This window comes from Calypte anna, chromosome 1 (assembly GCF_003957555.1).
Source record: "Calypte anna isolate BGI_N300 chromosome 1, bCalAnn1_v1.p, whole genome shotgun sequence".
NCBI classification, from domain to species: domain Eukaryota; kingdom Metazoa; phylum Chordata; class Aves; order Apodiformes; family Trochilidae; genus Calypte; species Calypte anna.
Window position 1 is genome coordinate 93830214 of NC_044244.1, and position 18498 is coordinate 93848711.

The 18498-nt window shown below is 49.5% G+C and overlaps 1 protein-coding gene across 2 annotated transcripts in view; it reads left to right on the forward strand.

Moving 5' to 3' along the window:
- Positions 1-18495, forward strand: part of IGSF3 (immunoglobulin superfamily member 3) — a 99007-nt gene extending 80512 nt beyond the window's left edge. For both annotated transcript variants that reach the window (XM_030465774.1, XM_030465777.1), the window contains 4 exons: positions 6804-7214; positions 8940-9347; positions 14304-14732; positions 15489-18495. In XM_030465774.1, coding sequence (XP_030321634.1) covers positions 6804-7214; positions 8940-9347; positions 14304-14732; positions 15489-15739 — 1499 coding nt within the window. In that variant the 3' untranslated portion in view covers positions 15740-18495. The remainder of the gene's footprint in view (positions 1-6803; positions 7215-8939; positions 9348-14303; positions 14733-15488) is intronic.
- Positions 18496-18498: the final 3 nt, after the last annotated feature.

Below are 18498 nucleotides of genomic sequence, written 5' to 3' on the forward strand. Positions count from 1 at the left end.
GCAAAATACGGGTGGTACTTGTAGAGGGTAGAGACCAAAGGCAGACAGGCTTAAGCCTCTCAGACCCCGGGGTGTGGGGGCAGCATGTGGGTGGCACCCAGGGTGATGCTGAGCGACAATGTCCTGGGTGGATGAAGGCACTTCTGCTCCTTCCTGCTCTGCCTTGGGCTCTGCCCTGGCATGGCCATCTGTGAAAGAGCCATTGCACTGTCTTTTCAAGTGAGTCAGGCAGGGGAGGGCAGACTCAGATTAACAACCTGTCTGACTGCAAGCAGAGGGTGCTGTCCTTCTGACAGAGGAAGGAGGAAGATGGTGACCCACATCCAACTAGACTAGCAGTCCATCAGTTTGGTGGCTTCTCCAGGGATAGACCTTTTCTATGTGAGAAAGAAGTAGCATACAAAAATAAGGATTTAATTTTATGAAATAGGTAAGCTAGAGAGGTTGCAGGAAGACCTGCAACAATAGGAGAGTCCCAGCTATGGCTCCTTGCCATGTATTCTGCTTTTCTTTGCATGTCCAACCCAGAGCAGTCCACCTGCAACCAGAATCTGTGCAGTTTGGGGACCACAGAAACTTTTGTCATTGCTGTGAAGCCAGCACTGCTGAAGATGTCAGATTGGTGTTCAAAGCCTGAGCTCTTTCGTCTGCTGGCCTGGGGGGCTGGGGGACACAGTGGCTGAGCCTTTCCCAGAAAAGGGTTAACATTGTCTCTCCTTCCCATGAAGCTTCTGTCCTAGTAATTCAATCATGTCAGCCTGTTTGCAGGCAATCATTCATTGTTATAGGAACACTACAGTAAAGTGACAAGTTAATAATGGCAGTAATAATGGCAGGAAAAGTCTAATGCTATTTCCCTTTCTCCTGCTCCTGTTGCACCAGCAGCCTCCCATGTTGGCTAATGCAATTTGCAACCTTGCTAATCCAGTTTCAGGAGGAATTGTTTTCTGTTAAAAGAGAACAACAGGAGTTGGGAGCTGTGCTGCCATCCTCCTGCCATCTCTGGGGAGGCTGCCCCAGCACTGGAAGTCTTTGTCTTTCTGTTGCTGTGAGTTCTATGCCACAGTTAAGCCTAATGAGCAAGGTCCTCTTAGGAGCATCTCATCTTCTTCCCTTCTGCAAGTGTCTTTCTCCTGATGCCCCTTGTCTGCAAGTGCTCATACATCTTTTCCTTTTCAACATTGGTTTGCTTTCAGCTAACCTAGTAAATGTGAGTCACCCATCCCTTGCTGTGCTGAGTCAGCAGGATGGCGTGTACTTGCTTGACTCCTGTTGCCCAGTTTCCCACCATGGATGTCCTTGGAAGGTATATGGGGGTGGAGGAGACTCTTCAGCCCTGCTTTCTGGAAAGGAGAACAGTTGGCAGAGGTGCTATGCATGAGTGTGTGTCTAAGGCTGTGGCAGGACAGTGACCTGCATATGGGCCCCTGGAGTCACAGGCAGACATTCCCAGGGGGGAATTTTGGCACTGAAGGTTTTTTGGACCCTAGTGAGGGGGATGATGAGGCACCTTTGGGTTGTGACCTCAGGCTGAGGGGTTGTCTGAGTCTGTGCCAAAACCCCTTCAGGGTTGTACCCTGAGGGTACCAGGAAGAAATGGGTTCCTCTCAGGAAGAGTTACCTTGGGGCCATGTTTCTAGAAACGAGTCTCTCCTGATCAGCCTGCTAAACCCCATGTGTGATGTTAAAACATGAATGGGTTCGGGTTGGATTGGCCTCCTTTTTTCTCCCCACACCCCACCCTTCAGCACAGTGAAATCCCAACAGAGGCTTTTAAAAGTAGGACATTCCCTAGGAAAACTTTTTGCAACACTTCATCGGTTCTCTGCAGGCAAAAGTGTCTTCTGGAGGAGTTCTCCCCAGAGGGCAGCAGCCTTTAAAGTGGGACACCACCTCCCCACCATGGTGACAGGGCTCCCCCAGGAACTCTGGTGCTGATGGTGGCCATCCTTCTGCCCACTCTTCCTGCACCATGGCTGCTAGCTCCTGTGGAGCTGGCTCTTTTCCTGGAAAGCACTCCCCTCCTTTTTCACTACAGGGCAGCACACCGGGGTTTTGTATGGGGTTTTTTTGGGGGTAGGGTGTCTTCAGCTGCACATAAACATAGCCATTCCCAAGGCTCGGTAATAGTAGCTCCAGGAGGGAATTGTACTCCAACTGTTGTATTTTCTTGCTGCCTACAAGGAAAGATGATGTAAGGAGTCTGAGGCAGAGAATTTTTAGGTACAGATTGCCAAGTGCTTTGGTAAAGGCAAGTGTTGTAACCCCTGCTTGATGATTAGGAAACAGGAGGGAGCCAAGCTTCACCACAGCAGCAAGTCAGCAAAAAGGATGTGAATCACGTCACTGCCTCTGTCCTCCTCCTCTGGTGACTGCTTTTCCTTCCGCCAAATATTTGTATGACTGAACTTGCCCACATACCCAGCATGAAGAGTCTTGATTGCTTGCTTGATGGTGTGTAGAAAACCCTTACCATATGTATCAGCTTGTAGAGCACCCAGCCGTGTTGTAGCCTGCTGTGGTTGTAAGGTGCATCTGACTTGGCCTTCCAGCCCAGAGGTGAGAGTTTTGAGGCCCAGAGACTGCTGCAGGTATCCTGACACAATGTGTGTCCCTGCAGATGAATGTGTGTCATGTTTTTATCAGCTTGGGAATTAGTGGAAAGGGACTGTGATGCTCTGTGAAGTGAGGTGTCTACTAAGTATATGGGCTTGCTATGGACACCTGATGTCTTTGCCAGCCTCTCCCCTCTAAGAGGCACATAACATCCCTCCAGCACCAGTCATCATTCCTCGAACCTTCTGCAGCTTCTCCAGCAGATGCAGTGGGATGCCCTTGGCAGTGCCAGGAGAGAGTGTCTCTGTGCCACCAGAGAGCTGATGTCTTCTGTCCTGTCCCTGCCTGCCAGGGCCCCTGCCTGAGCACCACTGCAGAGTTCAGTGCCTGCACACATTCTTCACACAGGTTGCGTGGCTTCGTAGGGGCTGGCAGACCAGGCTAGCTTAAAAAAAAAATGTGCAGGTTGTAACTATGTCTTGTTCCCAATGTAAATTGAAAGCCTTTAATAGAGTATGAAGGGCCAATTACATTCCATCAAGATATGGACTGATACCCTCTTCTCTGGCACCCTCCAGGGAGCCAGGAGACATTGTGACAACAGGATTATGGTTTGCAGATGATAGGCACAATAACTTCACCTAGACACACACACTTGTTTTCCTCACTAAGCAGATGTTTTGGAGGCTGTTAAGAAAACACCAGCCTCTTCACAGTGCTAGAGAAAAAGCCATGGAACTGTGCCTGTTCACATCACTGCTTGACAGAGGGCTGGAGCAGCGCTGTCCTGACGCACGAAAACCCCAGTCCCTGAAGCAGTCGGGATCAACTCAGCATTTGAAGGCCAGGCCCCTTCCTGGCTTGTTGCCCAGGCAAATCTCTAAGCCAGGAAAGGGAGTTTCCCTTGTGTCAGGAGGGTGAGGTTTGGCTGGCTGAGTGCCTGGAGTGTCAGTCTTCCTGCGATCTCACTCAGGCACCAGCAGCTACAATCATTCCTGTGTCATGCAGGCATCTTTAAACATGACCCGGCAAGCTGCACAAGGCATGAGAGCTACTTTGCACTGGAATAGATTTACCACCAGAATGGAAAGAGATGAACTCCCTGGCCTTGTATTACACCATTAACCATCACCTTGGACGCCTAATGTCAGGATTTTTTTTTTCTTTTAAATCGTTGTTCCCAAGTGCTAGATACGAGATTTTTGGATTTGCATAGTCTGTGAATGGTGTCTGATAGTCATCCATGCCCTCTCCCTCTAGAAGGAGAGCAGAAGTGTGAGCAGCCCCACAAAGCTTCCCACGTCCTAACCAGAGTGTGAGCAGACCATCTCTGCCCTGACTGAGCAAGCACACCAGCTTGCAGCCAGAAGGTGAGGTTGCCCTAAGGTAACCTGGATGCCACAGTGTTTACAATTCAGCAGTTTTTAGCCTGTGGTGTTAAAGGCTGTGGATTATTTCTATAGGATCTGCAAAAGGTAATGAAGAAGAGGTAGGTATGCATTTACTGCACAGGAAAGCACAGGGAAGCATTTGGTGTTCACAGACTGGAAAAGACCGAGGATGCCCTCTCTAACTGTGTGAGATGGAACCAAAACCTGCACTTGGATTTTCCATGGTGTGCCTCTGTTAGGAAAATAAAACATGTTACATGAGAAATGGATTGGCAACGGTGTCATTATGTATCACCGATACTGCTAATCTAGATGAAACTTTGCGTCTGGTGTTATGAATCTGCAAGCATGTGCAGTCTAGCAAAGGGAAGACCTGTAATTCCCTGCTGCTCCTACTGGTAGCAGTGGTAGAAGTGACATCTCATCAAGATCTGAGGGACTCTGTGAATGCATGAGCTAATTCCTGAACACTGGCTGCAATAGCTGCCAGGGAAGGCTGGGGTGTGTGCATGGAATTTAAGATCTCATTTCTGCTGGAGTTAGTAAGGTCCCCGTCACCCTCACTGCCATAAAGAGGACATCTTCCCAAGAGTCTTGGAAGCAAGAAGAGCTGCACAAAGGCCATCCAAGAGTCCTTGGATCACCTCAGGGGTCTGTGATGTTTGTACACAGTGAGAATTTCCCTGATTATGGTCTGGGAACAAGTCCTCACTGCTTCAATGAAATACATCTGTCACAGGCACAGGTTGGTTTCCCCAAACAACAGGCTTGAAAATCGTCCATGCCCATCCTCCTCATTTTCATTTCCTGGAGGTGCTGCAATGTAGAAAGAACACTGGGAGAGATGCTTGCATTCCAGCAGCTCTGGTCTGCGTATACCCTGGTTTGCTCTATGTGTGTGTGTGTGTGTTGATATTGAGCAACCCTGCCACACGCAGCATGTGTATATACTGCATTTTAATAGATATAGGGCTACTGACTTAACATACACGGTTGCCATAGTAACAGAGGTTTCCTTAGTAACAGTTGCAGAAAATAATCCAGTACCAATTAAAAATAAACTGTTTGGAAAGGGGGCTGGGGGAGAAAGGAGACTGCTGAGAATCACCTTCCCCTTTATTGGTTCATCTGCCAGGGACTCGGAAGATTGATTAATGCTTGAAATAAGCTTTCTTAACCAGTGGTGAGCCAAAAAGGTGGGATGAGTGTGGGTGGGGTGTCTAAGGCTGCAGTTCTGAAAGAGAAACAAAGGGGAAGGGACATGTCTGAGAATACAACAGAAACACAACAGGGTGATGCTAAATCTCTCCATTAGGTTTAAGTCCCCAGGGAGGGAAAACAAGGGACTATTTCTCTCTCTCCCTCCCTCACTCACTCCTTCCCTCCACTGTCAGTTTACCATACCCATAACACAGCCACCGAGTCTTTATTAGCATACTGATTAAATCTACAGGCAAGCCAGGCTCCAGGGGAACATCTAATATGTTACCAGGATGCCTATCTCAGATGCTGTGTTAGAGCAGAAAGCATCACTGTGGCGGGAGTTATTCCCTCCCATCCTGTGCCGTCCTCTCTCTTGGCCCCATCTCTCACCAACTGTGCCAACAGGCATCTGAGACCCTGGGGCCCAGGGGAAGCTGGAAGCAAAGTGTGATGCAGAGGAGCCTGTGCCTGGGAGAGAGGGAGAGAGAGGAGACAATGTTGCTTCCCTGCAAACACAGGATGCGTGGGATGGGTTTCCAGTGTGCAGATGGGCACAGCTCCCTTGGCAGCCTTCAGCTGTTGGTGGCTGTGGTGCCACACTTGTGCCATGCTGCTCATGCCCAGGGTGCTTGCTGGCTTTGTTGGGAGATTTGCAGATATCCCTTCACCTGATCATAAAGCAGCATGCCCCCTTTGAGAGGGAAGCTGCTGTGCCAGGAGAGGGAAAGGAGGGGGGGGGGGGGGGGTGGCAGAGCTGCTAGGAGGAGTGGTGTCTCTGGCCAGGAGTTGCTTCTCTCCTCGTGTCTGTAGCCAGTGGTGCTCCAGGGCACACCGAGCACAAGTGTCACAGGAGGGGGCTTTGTGTCCTCCCCTGCAGATGGGAATGCCCTGGGTCAAGGTTAAGGCTCAGGACACCACAGCCTGAGCACAGGCTAGGGAGGCTTTACCTCCTGCTCCTGCAGGGAGAGAGGAGGTGGAAACCTATGTGCCTCTCTTCCTGCAAGGACAAGAGCTAATGATACTGCCCTGTCACCCTCAACACTGTCTGACCACTTAGCCTGTGGCTTGGCCCGGCTTTGTGGTCCATGCTGGGCCTGGAGCCAGAGCTCCTGGCTGCTGGAGAGCCTGCTTCCCAATGATGCTTTGCAGTCTGGTGCTCTTTTACACTTGTGCTCCTGTTTGCTCTTGTACCTATTGCATGTCTGTGGGTTATGTGTTGCTGAGCTGGCTGACATGTGACAGCAATAGTCTTGTTTAACTCACTCTACCTGGAAATGGTTTTCTCTGGAACTGGTCAAAAGCTCATTGCCCTGAGATGCAAGTGGTATGACTTCACCATGAAGTAACCCACAGAGTTTGAGCGTAGCCTTCTTGCCATGTTTAGACCACAGTGAATTAAGAAAGGGAATCTTCTAAAGCATAGGTTGTGGAAAATCAGCCTCTTGCTGAGGGACACAGTAGGAAGATCCAGGAATTGAGTGGGAGGTGTAAGAAGAGAGAAGATTTGGTAGGAGAACTTCTGAATGCCTTTGTCTTAAAGGTCCAGTGCAAGTGGGACCCAGGCAAGAGCAACCACACCTTGCAGCTGGGGTGAGTTTCTTTTCCATGTTAGTGACCAACCTCTCCTCATGCTTCTCCATTTCCCCCTCACAGTGACTAAGCTGCAGGTGAGCAAGTCCAAGCGGAGCATCACTCTGGTGGAGAACCGGCCCATCCCCCTCAACTGCTCCGTGAAATCCCAGACCAGCCCTGACTCCCACTTCGCTGTGCTGTGGTACGTCCACAAGCCCTCCGATGCTGACGGGAAGCTCATCCTGAAGACCACGCACAGCTCGGCCTTCGAGTACGGCACCTACGCGGAGGAGGAGGGGCTGCGGGGCCGGCTGCAGTTTGAGCGCTCGGCATCTGGGGGTCTCTTCAGCCTGACAGTCCAGCGGGCAGAGGTCCGAGACAGCGGCAGCTACTACTGCCACGTGGAGGAGTGGCTGCTCAGCCCCAACCATGCCTGGTACAAGCTGGCAGAGGAGGTGTCAGGGCGGACCGAGGTCACCGTCAAGCTGCCAGGTACAACAGAGGGTGCCGGTGGGGCTCTCTTGATGTCAGCTCTGGCCTACAGCTCAGGAGCCCATCCAGCTTTCCTAGTGCAGCAGGGATACCCTGCTTCTCTTTCTGATGCAGTCTGGTCACCCTCTGCTTTCATCCTCATGCCTGCATGTCCCTACGTGAAGAGGGGTGGTCTTCCTCTTCGGTGTGACCCTCCTCTACTTAGGCTAGGTTGACAGGCATTTCAGTGTCCCCCACACGAAGCTTGTCCTTCCCCAGATATCCAGAGTGCCACTGTACCCAGCCAGGTTTCTTTATCCTCAAGAGCATCACGTAACAAGAGTGTCGACTAGCGACCTACTGAGAGACAACTGGTGTGTGTCTGCCTGTGAAAGCATTTTTATGTTTTGCACACAGTTTAATTTTACGCCCATATACTGGCAGGCGTGGGGAGCCTTGTCTCTTCTCCCTCTGCACTGTGCCCATGAGATGTGAGTAATGAGTTTAATGAGGTGGGGAGCTCTCTGCCAGGAAAGGAGAAATCTGTTCTGCTGGTGGTTTCTGTGGCAGCAGACATCACTGCTGGATAGAAATAAAGATGGCCCCCATGATCTGGGTACAGAGCCCTCATTTCATACAAAAGAGGGAACACAGAGAGGCAGGCACTGTCTTTGAGAACAGCCTGCTTCTTTTGAGGCAGAGCATCAGTATTTCACAAGGAAGCCTGCTTTTCATTCTCTGGGTGCCTCTTTCTCTAGGATAAGGTCCCTTAGGCAGGAGGGACACACCTAATAGCAGGATTGGACTACGATGCTTAATGTATTTTCTCTGTCTGCATTTGGCTGGCTAGGCACAGGCTCTGTGGACAAGGGTGCAAGAGGGATGTTGAGTGTGGTCCCTGGTGCAGCTTTGCCTGGTTACACAGGAAGTGCCAGGAGGCCAAAGCATGCCGCTCACTCTCAGCTCCTCTTTTCTGTCTGCAAAGTCCTGAGATGGCTGTGGGGTGCTCAGGGAAGGGGGAGCTGTGATCTGCCCCCTCCTTTGGTTTGCCCTCCTGTCTCTGGGAAGTACAGTGCCCATTGCTTGTTGTTGCAACTGTACCAGGAAAGTCCAAACTGTGCCACTGGAAAGAAGTGGTGAAGGAGCTAGGAGTGTATAACGCGTCATTTCACATAAAAGAGCTGAATACAGTCACCCCCCCGTGTATCAATGAAATTGTGGAGCAAAACCCAGGGACATTCCCAAGGCAGCAAAACACCATGTGTGGCTTTGCCCTCATGCCACTTCTCATTTTGCATGGTGGTTCCCTGTAATCAGCCCTCTGTCTGATTTTTTTCCCTTGATTTTTTCCCTTTCCCCACTGCAGGAGGGCTTACTGATCAGGGTGTGACTGGGCTACTGCCTTGTCCCGGGAGGAGTATGAGAGAAGATTGAGGTGTGACCTCCCTTCACAAGGTGTCTTTTAGACACCCCCCACCTCCCCAGTCCTACTGGGTGATTGTGGGTTTCCAGTTTCTCTGTGCTGAATACGGTATTATTGTTGGCTAGCTTGAGGTTTCCAGAAGACCCTAAAAATGCAAGTCCTTTCTTTTCCTCCCTTTTTTTTGTTTTTGTTTTTTTTTTCTTCTCTTTCCTCATTTCTTAAATCACACGCCAGGATTGTGTCCAATGGGGAAGAGCTTGTGGGAGACAAAGGACCCTCGCAACCCTCTGTCACCTTGCATTTCTGTTGGCCTTTTCCCATAGATAACCGCCTGCAGGTGAACCAGACCCACAAGAACATTACTGTGCTGGAGAACCAGTGGGTGACCCTGGAGTGCCTGGTCAGCAGCAGGACCAGTCCCTCATCCCAGCTCTCAGTTGAGTGGTACGTCTGGAGGCCGGGCCACCCAGAGAAGGAGGTGGTGGCCCGGCTGAACCGTCAGAGCACACTGCGCTACGGGGACCCGGCAGTGCTGGGTGACCTGCGGGGCCGTCTGCACCTGGAGAGCCCATCCCCAGGTCTCTACCTCCTCTCCATCCAAAACGCCACTGTACGAGACAGCGGGGCCTACGACTGCCGTGTGGAAGAGTGGCTCCTTGACCCCAGTGACCGCTGGTACAAGCGGGCAGAGGACCTTTCAGGACTTATCACCCTCACCATCAAGCAGCCAGGTGAGGAGGGTCTGGTACCAACAGTTTTGAGCAGTGCTCTGCCCTCCTGGACCAAATGCATGTCGCCATCTGTCTGCCACCAACAGCAGATCTGGGCAGGGAGATGCACTACAAACTGTGCTGATGCTTTCTTGCATAGCTTCTTGGGTCCACCCTGGCTTTTCCAAGAGGAGGGTGGAGCAAACCTTGCAAACACTGTGCTTGAGATCTTGTCACCACTGCATCTGTTTTAGTTGTTTTTTTTTTTTTACAGCACTTTTAGCAGATTCAGTAATTCATGTTTTGATTGAGAATGAGATGGGAGAAGATAGCTGTGTTTTCCAGGTGTATGTCCCATAGGATGGGTCCTTGAATGAAAACAGGGCAGCAGAGGAGGTCAAGATCCTTGCTGGTGTCCACACAGTTTCTTACTCTGCTGTTCCCCCTTCAGCAATCAGGGAAGCAGCTGTGGAGTGTGCAGCTCCATGGGTTCATCTGTCAGTCGAGGCAAAGGCTTGGGCTTCTTAAAGAGACGGGTTCACTATGAGAAGCCTGCCTCTATATGGACAAGAGGGAACTTTCGGGTTTCCTGGCTACTCTTTTGCTGGTGACAGGTGGTTCAGGTGGATCCAGCTGCCTAACATCACCATTGTTACTGTTTTGGCCTTGCCCAGACATAAGGAGGCAGGCATCAGAGATTGCCACAGATGCTTCTTGTTCTTAACAGGATCTAGTGGAGAAAGAAGTGCTACAGAAGTTCAAACCAGTGAGGAAACTCCAGTCTCAAAGGGTTGTGGATAGGATAGGATAGGATAGGATAGGATAGGATAGGATAGGATAGCCTGTTCCGGTTGGAAGGGACCTATATAATGCTTATCTAGTCCAACTATGTGACCACTCCAGGCTGACCATAAGTTAAAGCATAGTTAAGGGTATTGCCCAAATGCCTTTTAAACTCTGACAGTCTCGGGACATCACCCACCTCTCTTTCTCTAGGTAGTCTATTCTAATGTCTGACCACCCTCTCTGTAAAGAAATGCTTTGCAGTATGCCATCTAAACTTCACCTGGTGCAGCTTTGAGCCATTCAAATTTGTCCTGGAACTGGATCCCACGGAGAGGAGATCAGCACCTTCCTCTCCTCTTCCCCTCCTCAGGAAGCTGCAAAGAGCAGTGAGGTTGCCGCTTAGCCTCCTTTTCTCTAAACTAGACAACACCAAAATCCTCATCTGCTTCTTATAGGGCATTCCTTCCAGCCCTTTCACCAGCTTCATTGCCCTCCTCTGGGTGCCTCCAAGGACCTTCACATCATTCTTCAGCTGTGGGGCCAGAACTGCACACAGTGTTCAAGGTGAGGCCATGGCAATGCTGAATACAGCGGGATAGTCACCTTTTTTACCAGATGCTGATGCTGTGTTTGATGTACCCCAGGATGCAGTTTGCCCTTTTGGCTGCCAGGACACAGCCAGCTCACACTGAGCCTGCTGTCGACCAGCACCCTCATATCCCTTTCTGCAGGGCTGCTCTCCTGCCACTCCTCTCTCAGTTTACACTTCTGCCCAACATTATTCCATCATAAATGCATAATCCAGCATTTGGACTTTTTAGATTGCATCCCATTAATCACTGCCCAACACTCCAATCTGTCTAGATCCCTCTACAAAGAATTTTGGTCCTCAGGAGTCAACAGCATTTCCTAGTTTGGTATCATCAGCAAACTCGCTAATGGTGCATTTAATTCCTGCATCCAGATTATTGATAAATATATTGAACAGGACTGGCCCTGGAATTGAACCCAGAGGAACATTGCTGGTGACCAGTCACCAGCCAGATGTAGCCCCTTTCACTATAGCCCTTTGAGCCTTGCTGTTCAGCCAGTTCTTTGTTCAGTGCACCTCCTCTCATGGTTGGACCACTTGTCCAAAAGAATGCTCTAAGGGACAGTATCAAAAATCTTACAGAAATTTAGAAAAACTACATCCACCACCTTCCCTTCATCTCTTATCGTGAAAGGTATCAAGTTAGTTAAATGGGTTTTTCCCTTTGTGAACTCATGTTGACTGTGCCTGATGATTGCATTACTCTTTAAAGGTCTTTCAGCAATACCCTTCTTCATATTTTTTCCAGGAACTGAGATTACACTTAACAGGTCTGTAATTTCCTGCGTCCTCCCTCATGCTCATTTTGTATATTGGAGTAACGCTGGCTAGCTTCCAGTCATCAGAAATCTCCCCAGGCTCCTCTGGTAAATGGTAAAGAGGGGTCCTGCCATAACATCTACCAGCTCCTTGAGTACTCTGATGAATCCCATCATGCCTCATGGACTGGTGAACATTCAGCTGGTACAGCTGATCCCTTACAGTTTCAGTCCACAAATGGAAAGTTACTGTTCCCACACTCATGGTTCTCTAACTCAGGGGACTAGGCAGCCCAAGGTCTATCAGTATTATTAAAGACTAAGGCAGAAAAAATCACTGAATGCCTCTGCTTTTTCTTCATCCCTATTAGTCAGATGACCATCCTCAATAAATACCAGTCCCTTTTGTTCTTTTAAGACCTTGTCTTGCTGTTAATATACTTGTAAAAGCCCTTCTTGTTGTCTGACACAGCACTGTCCATTTTCAGCTCTAACTGAACTTTGGCCTTTTGTGACTTCACCCTGCATCTACAAACCACAGATCTGTAATCTTCCTGTGAAGCCTGATGTTGCCTCTAGAAATCATACAATTTCTTTTTCCTCTTGAGCTCCATGAGGAGTTGCCTTTTCAGTCAAGCTGGTCATCTTCTCCACTTGTTTGACTTACAACAGTGGAATTGCCCGCTGCTGTGCTTCTAAAAGGTGATTCTTAAGGACTGACCAGCACTTGTGCACTCCTGAGCCCTCAAAAGTAGATTCACAGGGTACTCTGCTAAATTTCATCTGTTTTAACAACAGATAAGCTGCAAAGACAATTTAATTTACGTTGAGATATATGGATTCCCTACTTTCTGAGGCACTTGACTCAAGATTAAATGGCTGTCTTAAAGGCTGAAGGTCAAGTAACAATGATGGTCTCAATTGCTGGGGACTTTGCAGCATGTAAAGCAACCACTCTGCAAGGACTGCTGTGGTTCTTCAAGGTGTCTTCTGTGGTTCTGCAAGGTGTCAGCCTCATAATGCTGCAACAGAGCTGGCAAAAGGGTAAGATTCTGGAAAGGTTTTAGTGGTTGTTCCTGTCAGAGAAGATTTGTGCTGCAAAGGTGGAGCTCAGCCCTTATCTGCCAGGTCCTCACTTGAGAAACCTTACTGGTCAAGGTGGTTGGAGACCCCCACCCCAGGCAATCCCTGTACCCTGCACGCACCCATGGTTGTAAGTGTATCTCTATCATCCAGGCTGAGAAATGCCATCCCTGTTGGAGGAGGGGAGTGAATGGCAGAGGAAGTTCTTGAGTCTCATTTTGAATTGTGGAAGGATCTGGAGTGGGAAGAGGAGAGGTAGTTGGGAATGCACTAATTCGATATTTTTTTTTTTCTAAAAATGCTTTGTTGTTGTTTGGTTTTGTTCCATAGAAGCTAATACTTAACAAAATGACTAAACTGGCTTGCAATTCATGTCTCATTAGTGAGCATCTTCTAGCTTGTCTTTCAGGATTATAATAATGAGCAAACAGGGGATAAAACCTCTCAGCACTTTCAAGCAGCAGTTCTCCTTCTGCCTAATGTGTTGAGGTAGGGGAGGCTTTGTGTTGGTTTTGACAAGCCACTTCCTTCCCTGCCTCTTTTTTACTACAGTAAAAAAACAGTAAAAAGTCCTGAAACCACAGTAAACCTTTTACCACATTAAAAGTCCTGAAATCTCAGGACTTACCTCATTCTGTTTCTGCTCAGGAATCTTCCGGGGGGGAAGATGTGAACTGAAAACACTTGTGTTGCCTGCAGCCTGAAGAGTACTGGCCTTAATGAAGATTTTTCCATATGGGACCATTTAAAAAGTGTAGGGTAGGTTCTGTAATAAGACGGCCCACTGGGCACAGCAGCCCCACAGCTAGTGGGAGCTGGGGGACAGCAGCTCCTGCAGGGACACCCAGGGCTCTGTTCGAAGGAGCGCTTGCCCAGCTATCTTCAGTGGAGGATAAAGTACCTCTTTGGTGAGCTATCAGCTTGCCCTTGCTGCTCAGCACCCACATCAGATAGGGCTTTTTAATCTTTAAATGAAAGCTTAGATCTGGACTGATTGTGATCCCTGGAGTATGTGTTCCCTGGCAAGATGACTAAACCAAATGTTAATTGCTCTTGAAGGCAGCCTTTTATCAGCTTGTCTTGGGTTCTGGCTGCTGTATCTCAGTTAGGTAAAAACATCTCTTTAGCCTTGCAGCAAGCACTAGAGAAAAAACAAAAAAACAGAAACCCAAACAAAAAAAAACAACAAACAAAAACAAGGGCGGGAGACTTGCAAGCGTCCTTGCTGTGTCTGTGCTGAGAATATCTCCATGGAGAAACCTCTTACCTACATAATTTCCCAAACTGTTGGAAGAAATCCTCTTCTGTTATACTGATTTTTCAAATCCTTTGAGCTCTCTCAAAGAAATCAAAATCAAGCATGGAGTGCAGTGCTTTTTGCACAGGTAGCTGGAGAGAATTAGTACGGCACACACACCAAACCTCGGTATTTCCTGACGTGTTCTTGTAGCGCGTCTGCCTGAGCTGCAGCAGCTTTCTCCTCACACCCATTGGTGCCAGGGTCTGTGTGGGCAGGGTGGTAGCACAGCACTTGCAGCCATCTCCTCTTTGACCCCGTTCCAGGTGGTGTGTGGTGAGGTGAGGATGCTGCGCCTGCGGGGTTGACTGCAGAGGTACCTGGCAGGCTGCGTCAAGGCTGTGGGTTTTAATTGGATCCCACCCAGTACCCGAGTTGTGGCAGTCAGTTTGTGCCAGGGCAGGATGGCTTTGGTGGTAGCATTTTGCTCAGTGCTCACTTCTCCCTTTTTGTCATCTCAGATCCCACCTTGCAGGTGGATACGGCCACTGCCAACCTCACGGTGCAGGAGAAGGAGTCCTTCCCACTGGACTGCAGCATCCTGTCCCGCTCTAGCCCAGAGTCCCACTTTGCGGTGACGTGGTACAACCTGCGGGCCAAGGAGGCGGGCAGCCGGGCGGAGGAGGATGAGGATGAGGAGGAGAGGGAGGCAGTGCTGAGTGTGGGCCCAGATGCCATCTTCAGCCCTGAGACGGGTCGCTGGGAGGGCCGGCTGCGCTTCCAGAGGCTCTCAGCTGTGCTCTTCCGACTGACGGTGCTTCAGGCTGGCGGTGCCGACACCGGCAACTACTCGTGTCGTGTGGAGGAGTGGCTGGCAGACCCCAATGGCGTGTGGTACCGGTTGGCAGAAGAGGAGTCGGGGATGGTGGCCGTTCATGTGCAGGATGCAGGTGAGAAAGGGCAGGCAGCCTTTTGAGGTCATGGCTCCAGTATCCCTGCCATCTTGGGTTCAAGCGAGGTAAAATGGCTGAGGAGTGAGCGTGTCTGGGTCTCACCTGCACCAGGGAAAGACTGTGGTGACAGTGCTTTTCCAGTCAGCTTCCTGGCTTGGAGCCCAAGCTCCTGGCTGGTCTGGGCTTGAGCACCCATGCTGCATGTAGCTCTGTGCTCGACCTGTCTGCCTTAATCTGATCTGCTTGGTGTGTCCCTGGGCAGTGGGAGCAGACATTGCCCTCCGCTGGGGCTTAAGCCTTTCCCTTTGGGAATCACCTTGGAAGTTGCCTTAGCTCTGCAGGAGGCTCTGATCCAAAAGTCTTCTCTCAGTAACTCTGGAAACCAGGGTCTAGAGGCCCCAGAGATAATTGAGGTTACGAGAGTTTTGTGGGCCCTTAAGCGAGATACCCTGGGGTGCTGCCTCTGTGTTACCACCGCTGAGGGAAACAATGCTTTGCGATGAGTCACTACTTTATAAGACATCAGGAAATCAGCACCAGGGAGTTCTGTCATGGGGGGAAGTGTTGGGGGAAACATGCCAAAACATGCCCTGATATCACTTTATTCTGCTGATCTTGGTATTTTACTTAGAACCCCACCTCCCGCATAGACACAGAATAATGACCATCTGTTTCTTATGTTTCTGAAGAAGTTTGTAGTCTGCGTGTTGGCAGAGAAGCAGTGATATGTGATTGTCCTTTGTCTCTTTCCAGGCTCTACCCTGCAGTCTGTCATCTGCTCCAATGATGCCCTCTTCTACTTTGTGTTCTTCTACCCCTTCCCCATCTTTGGCATCTTGATCATCACCATCCTCCTGGTGCGGTTCAAGAGCCGAAACTCCAGCAAGAACTCGGAAGGCAAGAATGGGGTCCCCTTGCTGTGGATCAAAGAGCCTCACCTCAACTATTCTCCCACTTGCCTAGAGCCCCCAGTCCTCAGTATCCACCCAGGAACCATAGACTAAAGAGGCAGAGGCACCCATGAGGACACAGAGAGAGAGAGAGAGAGAGAGAAGCAGAGATACACCAGGAACCCTAAGGAACAGAGTGTTTTTTGTTGTTCTTCTTTCATTTGTTTCAGTGTCTTCTCCAGTGTATCAGCTGAGCTCTGCAGAGTGCCCAGCTGGAGAGAACAGGAGGGTCCCAGGCTTCCTCCAGCAGCTGTGGGTACCTACCCCCTCACCCTGATGGGTGGAGGGTTCCTGCACTTGCTGTATAGAGGATGTTTCTCTCAGATTAATTTTACTCCCATCAGTTGCTGTCCTTTGGGCTGTTACTTTTTGGTTGTCATTTCTTATTCATACTCTCAAAGAACTGTAGGCTTCCCTTGCCCTCCACACAGTAAGAAGTTTCCAGGAGTGTTTGGTCCTAGGACAATCTCTTTGAAAGTAAATGTATACACACTCCAAAACAGACAATGGTTTTCCTCCTCAGACTTGATGCCACAATGAAGAAGGTGATACCCCAAGGTGCACTGAGCTAGCTCCTCCCTCTTCTAAAGCAGACAAAGCCAGGTCCACCTGCAGAGGAGGTTAGCTGGGCTATCAAGAAGTCTGTCTCAAAGACTGGCTGTAACCTCAGCATTGTCTTGCCTCCTGCTTACTGTTTTGTCAGAGGGAGGCAATTCACCTTTTGTGAGTGTTTCCCCATCTCGGAGAGACTGAATGTTCAGCTTGCTTGTGACTGGGACTAAAGCAATTTAGTTTGTCTCCCGGAACTGAAGGGTTGGGTGAAACAAGATCACCTGAAAGCCCTGACTTTGTTGGTAGCAAAGAAGGTCCTCATACAGTTCAGCTTACCAGAGTCACTCTCCTCCCTGGTGTCCATGCTGCCACCTCTGATGAGACGGGTCCCCTCTGTGCCCCAATTGCGTGGGGGCAGGTGACTAGATCCAGTTGCTGAAGACTTCAACATGACCAAAGGAATGATTCTAGAAAGGGGGAAAGGGGAAGCTCCACAAATTGGGTTCACAGCCCTTGGATGGTTCAGCCAAGGAGCCCAGTTGCAGCCACGCCGCACAGCAGGGACATGCAATGTAGCCACCACGTGTCATGAGTATCCCGACGACCTGCACTACTTCCTGATGTGAGCTTGGACAAGGCAAGGAGCCTGCACCACGAGAGCACCCTGGGGGCTTCCCTGTCCCCATGGGCCAAATCTTGCCATGTGTGTACGAATGCTTCTGCCATTTTTCATTTTTGGAGCTTTAGGAGAAACCATTCCTCTATAAGCTCCCTCTCCTGGCAAAGTCACCTGCTTTTGTTGTAGGCAGTCGCTGTAGCAGGAAATGCTGTTCTTTCTGTGAAAGATATGGCTCTTGCAAACCAAACCAGGGCTCTCACCTCGTGGGGCACTTGAGCTCCTGTACCCCTTAATGCCAAGTACCCCTACCCTGTCCTGTGGAGGAAACCGCCTCCTCCCCAATATGCCCTAAGATTTCTGTCTGGCGGAAGAAAATGTTTGCCAAAAATGGCCTTTTGTTGTCTTCCTTGATGTCTTCCTGGCAAATCTGGCCATTTATTTTTTTTGCAGCATGGCTGAAGCCAACCGGGGCAGATGGGTGCAGCCACAAGACCCCCCCTCTGCCTCACATGCAAGAGGTGCCATACCCACCACCGCTGTCCTCTTCAGGAGGGTCAGAGTGCTCTTTGTGAAAAGAAGGGGACCTCAGCAGATACTCTGTAGCACCAATCGGTTAGACCCTGATGCCTTGATGTTTCAAAGGTGGTGATGATTGGGAGATCTGCACTGCACATCCTCTCTTCAGAGCTGAGAGAGGACCCCTGTGGCTGCAGACCATCCCATGCCAGGGGATTCAAAGTCAGTCACCTCTGCTCCTCCACCAGAACGGTATTGGTTTCTTCTTCTGCTGGGAAGCCAAATTCTCACTCATTCTTCTGCAAAGTCTGCCTCCTTGAGATGTAACTGCTTAGTGACTCCAGCATATGAGTAAGATCGCACTCCTATACATATATATGTATTACACACCCACACACTTTGTCTTCTCTTTCTGGATGAGGTGTCTGTAAAGAGAGGAGTAGAATGAGAAGTGAATGGAAATGAAGAAACGAGGCGCCAACAGCAGCAGTTGCAGCCAGTGGGTATTGTTTCATAAATGTAGCATCTCCTGCACATACTGCTCCCGGGCTGGAACTGCAACTCTTTTCAGCTTTAAAGGAAAAAAGATAAAATAGTCAGCAAGAGCTGTTCTTTCCTGAAAGAGCACTGTGCTGTGTCCTAGCCATGCTCCTCCTCTCCAGCCTGTTTGCCCTGGAGCAGGGCTCTCCTGCAGGTCTGTCCTGTGGCTGTTCCCATGGCTGAAACGGGTCCCTTCCCAGCCCAGCAGTTCCTGCACTGAGCACAGGCTTTCCCAGAGAGTGGCTCCCACGGTGGTCCCTGAATGTACTTTGTTGGTGACATTTCTGCATTGCTCTGGCAGTGTGTTGCCCAGTCTCAAACTTCTGTTTTTATACGGCAGACTCTTCCTATTACAAGTTTTAACATGAAGCTTTTCAAACCACTCTCTGCTGTAACTTTCTATAACAAACCCGAGAAGAGAGAGAGATACCCTATCCATGCATGATGTGGAAAAACGTTTGGGATTTTTTTTTCTTTTTTTTTAAAAAAAAAGAAGAAAACAAAAACTTTGTACTATGTTGCACTAAAACATGTTTTATACAACACACCTGAGAGCTGTAGTAAACTGTGTTGAAATTGTGAATAC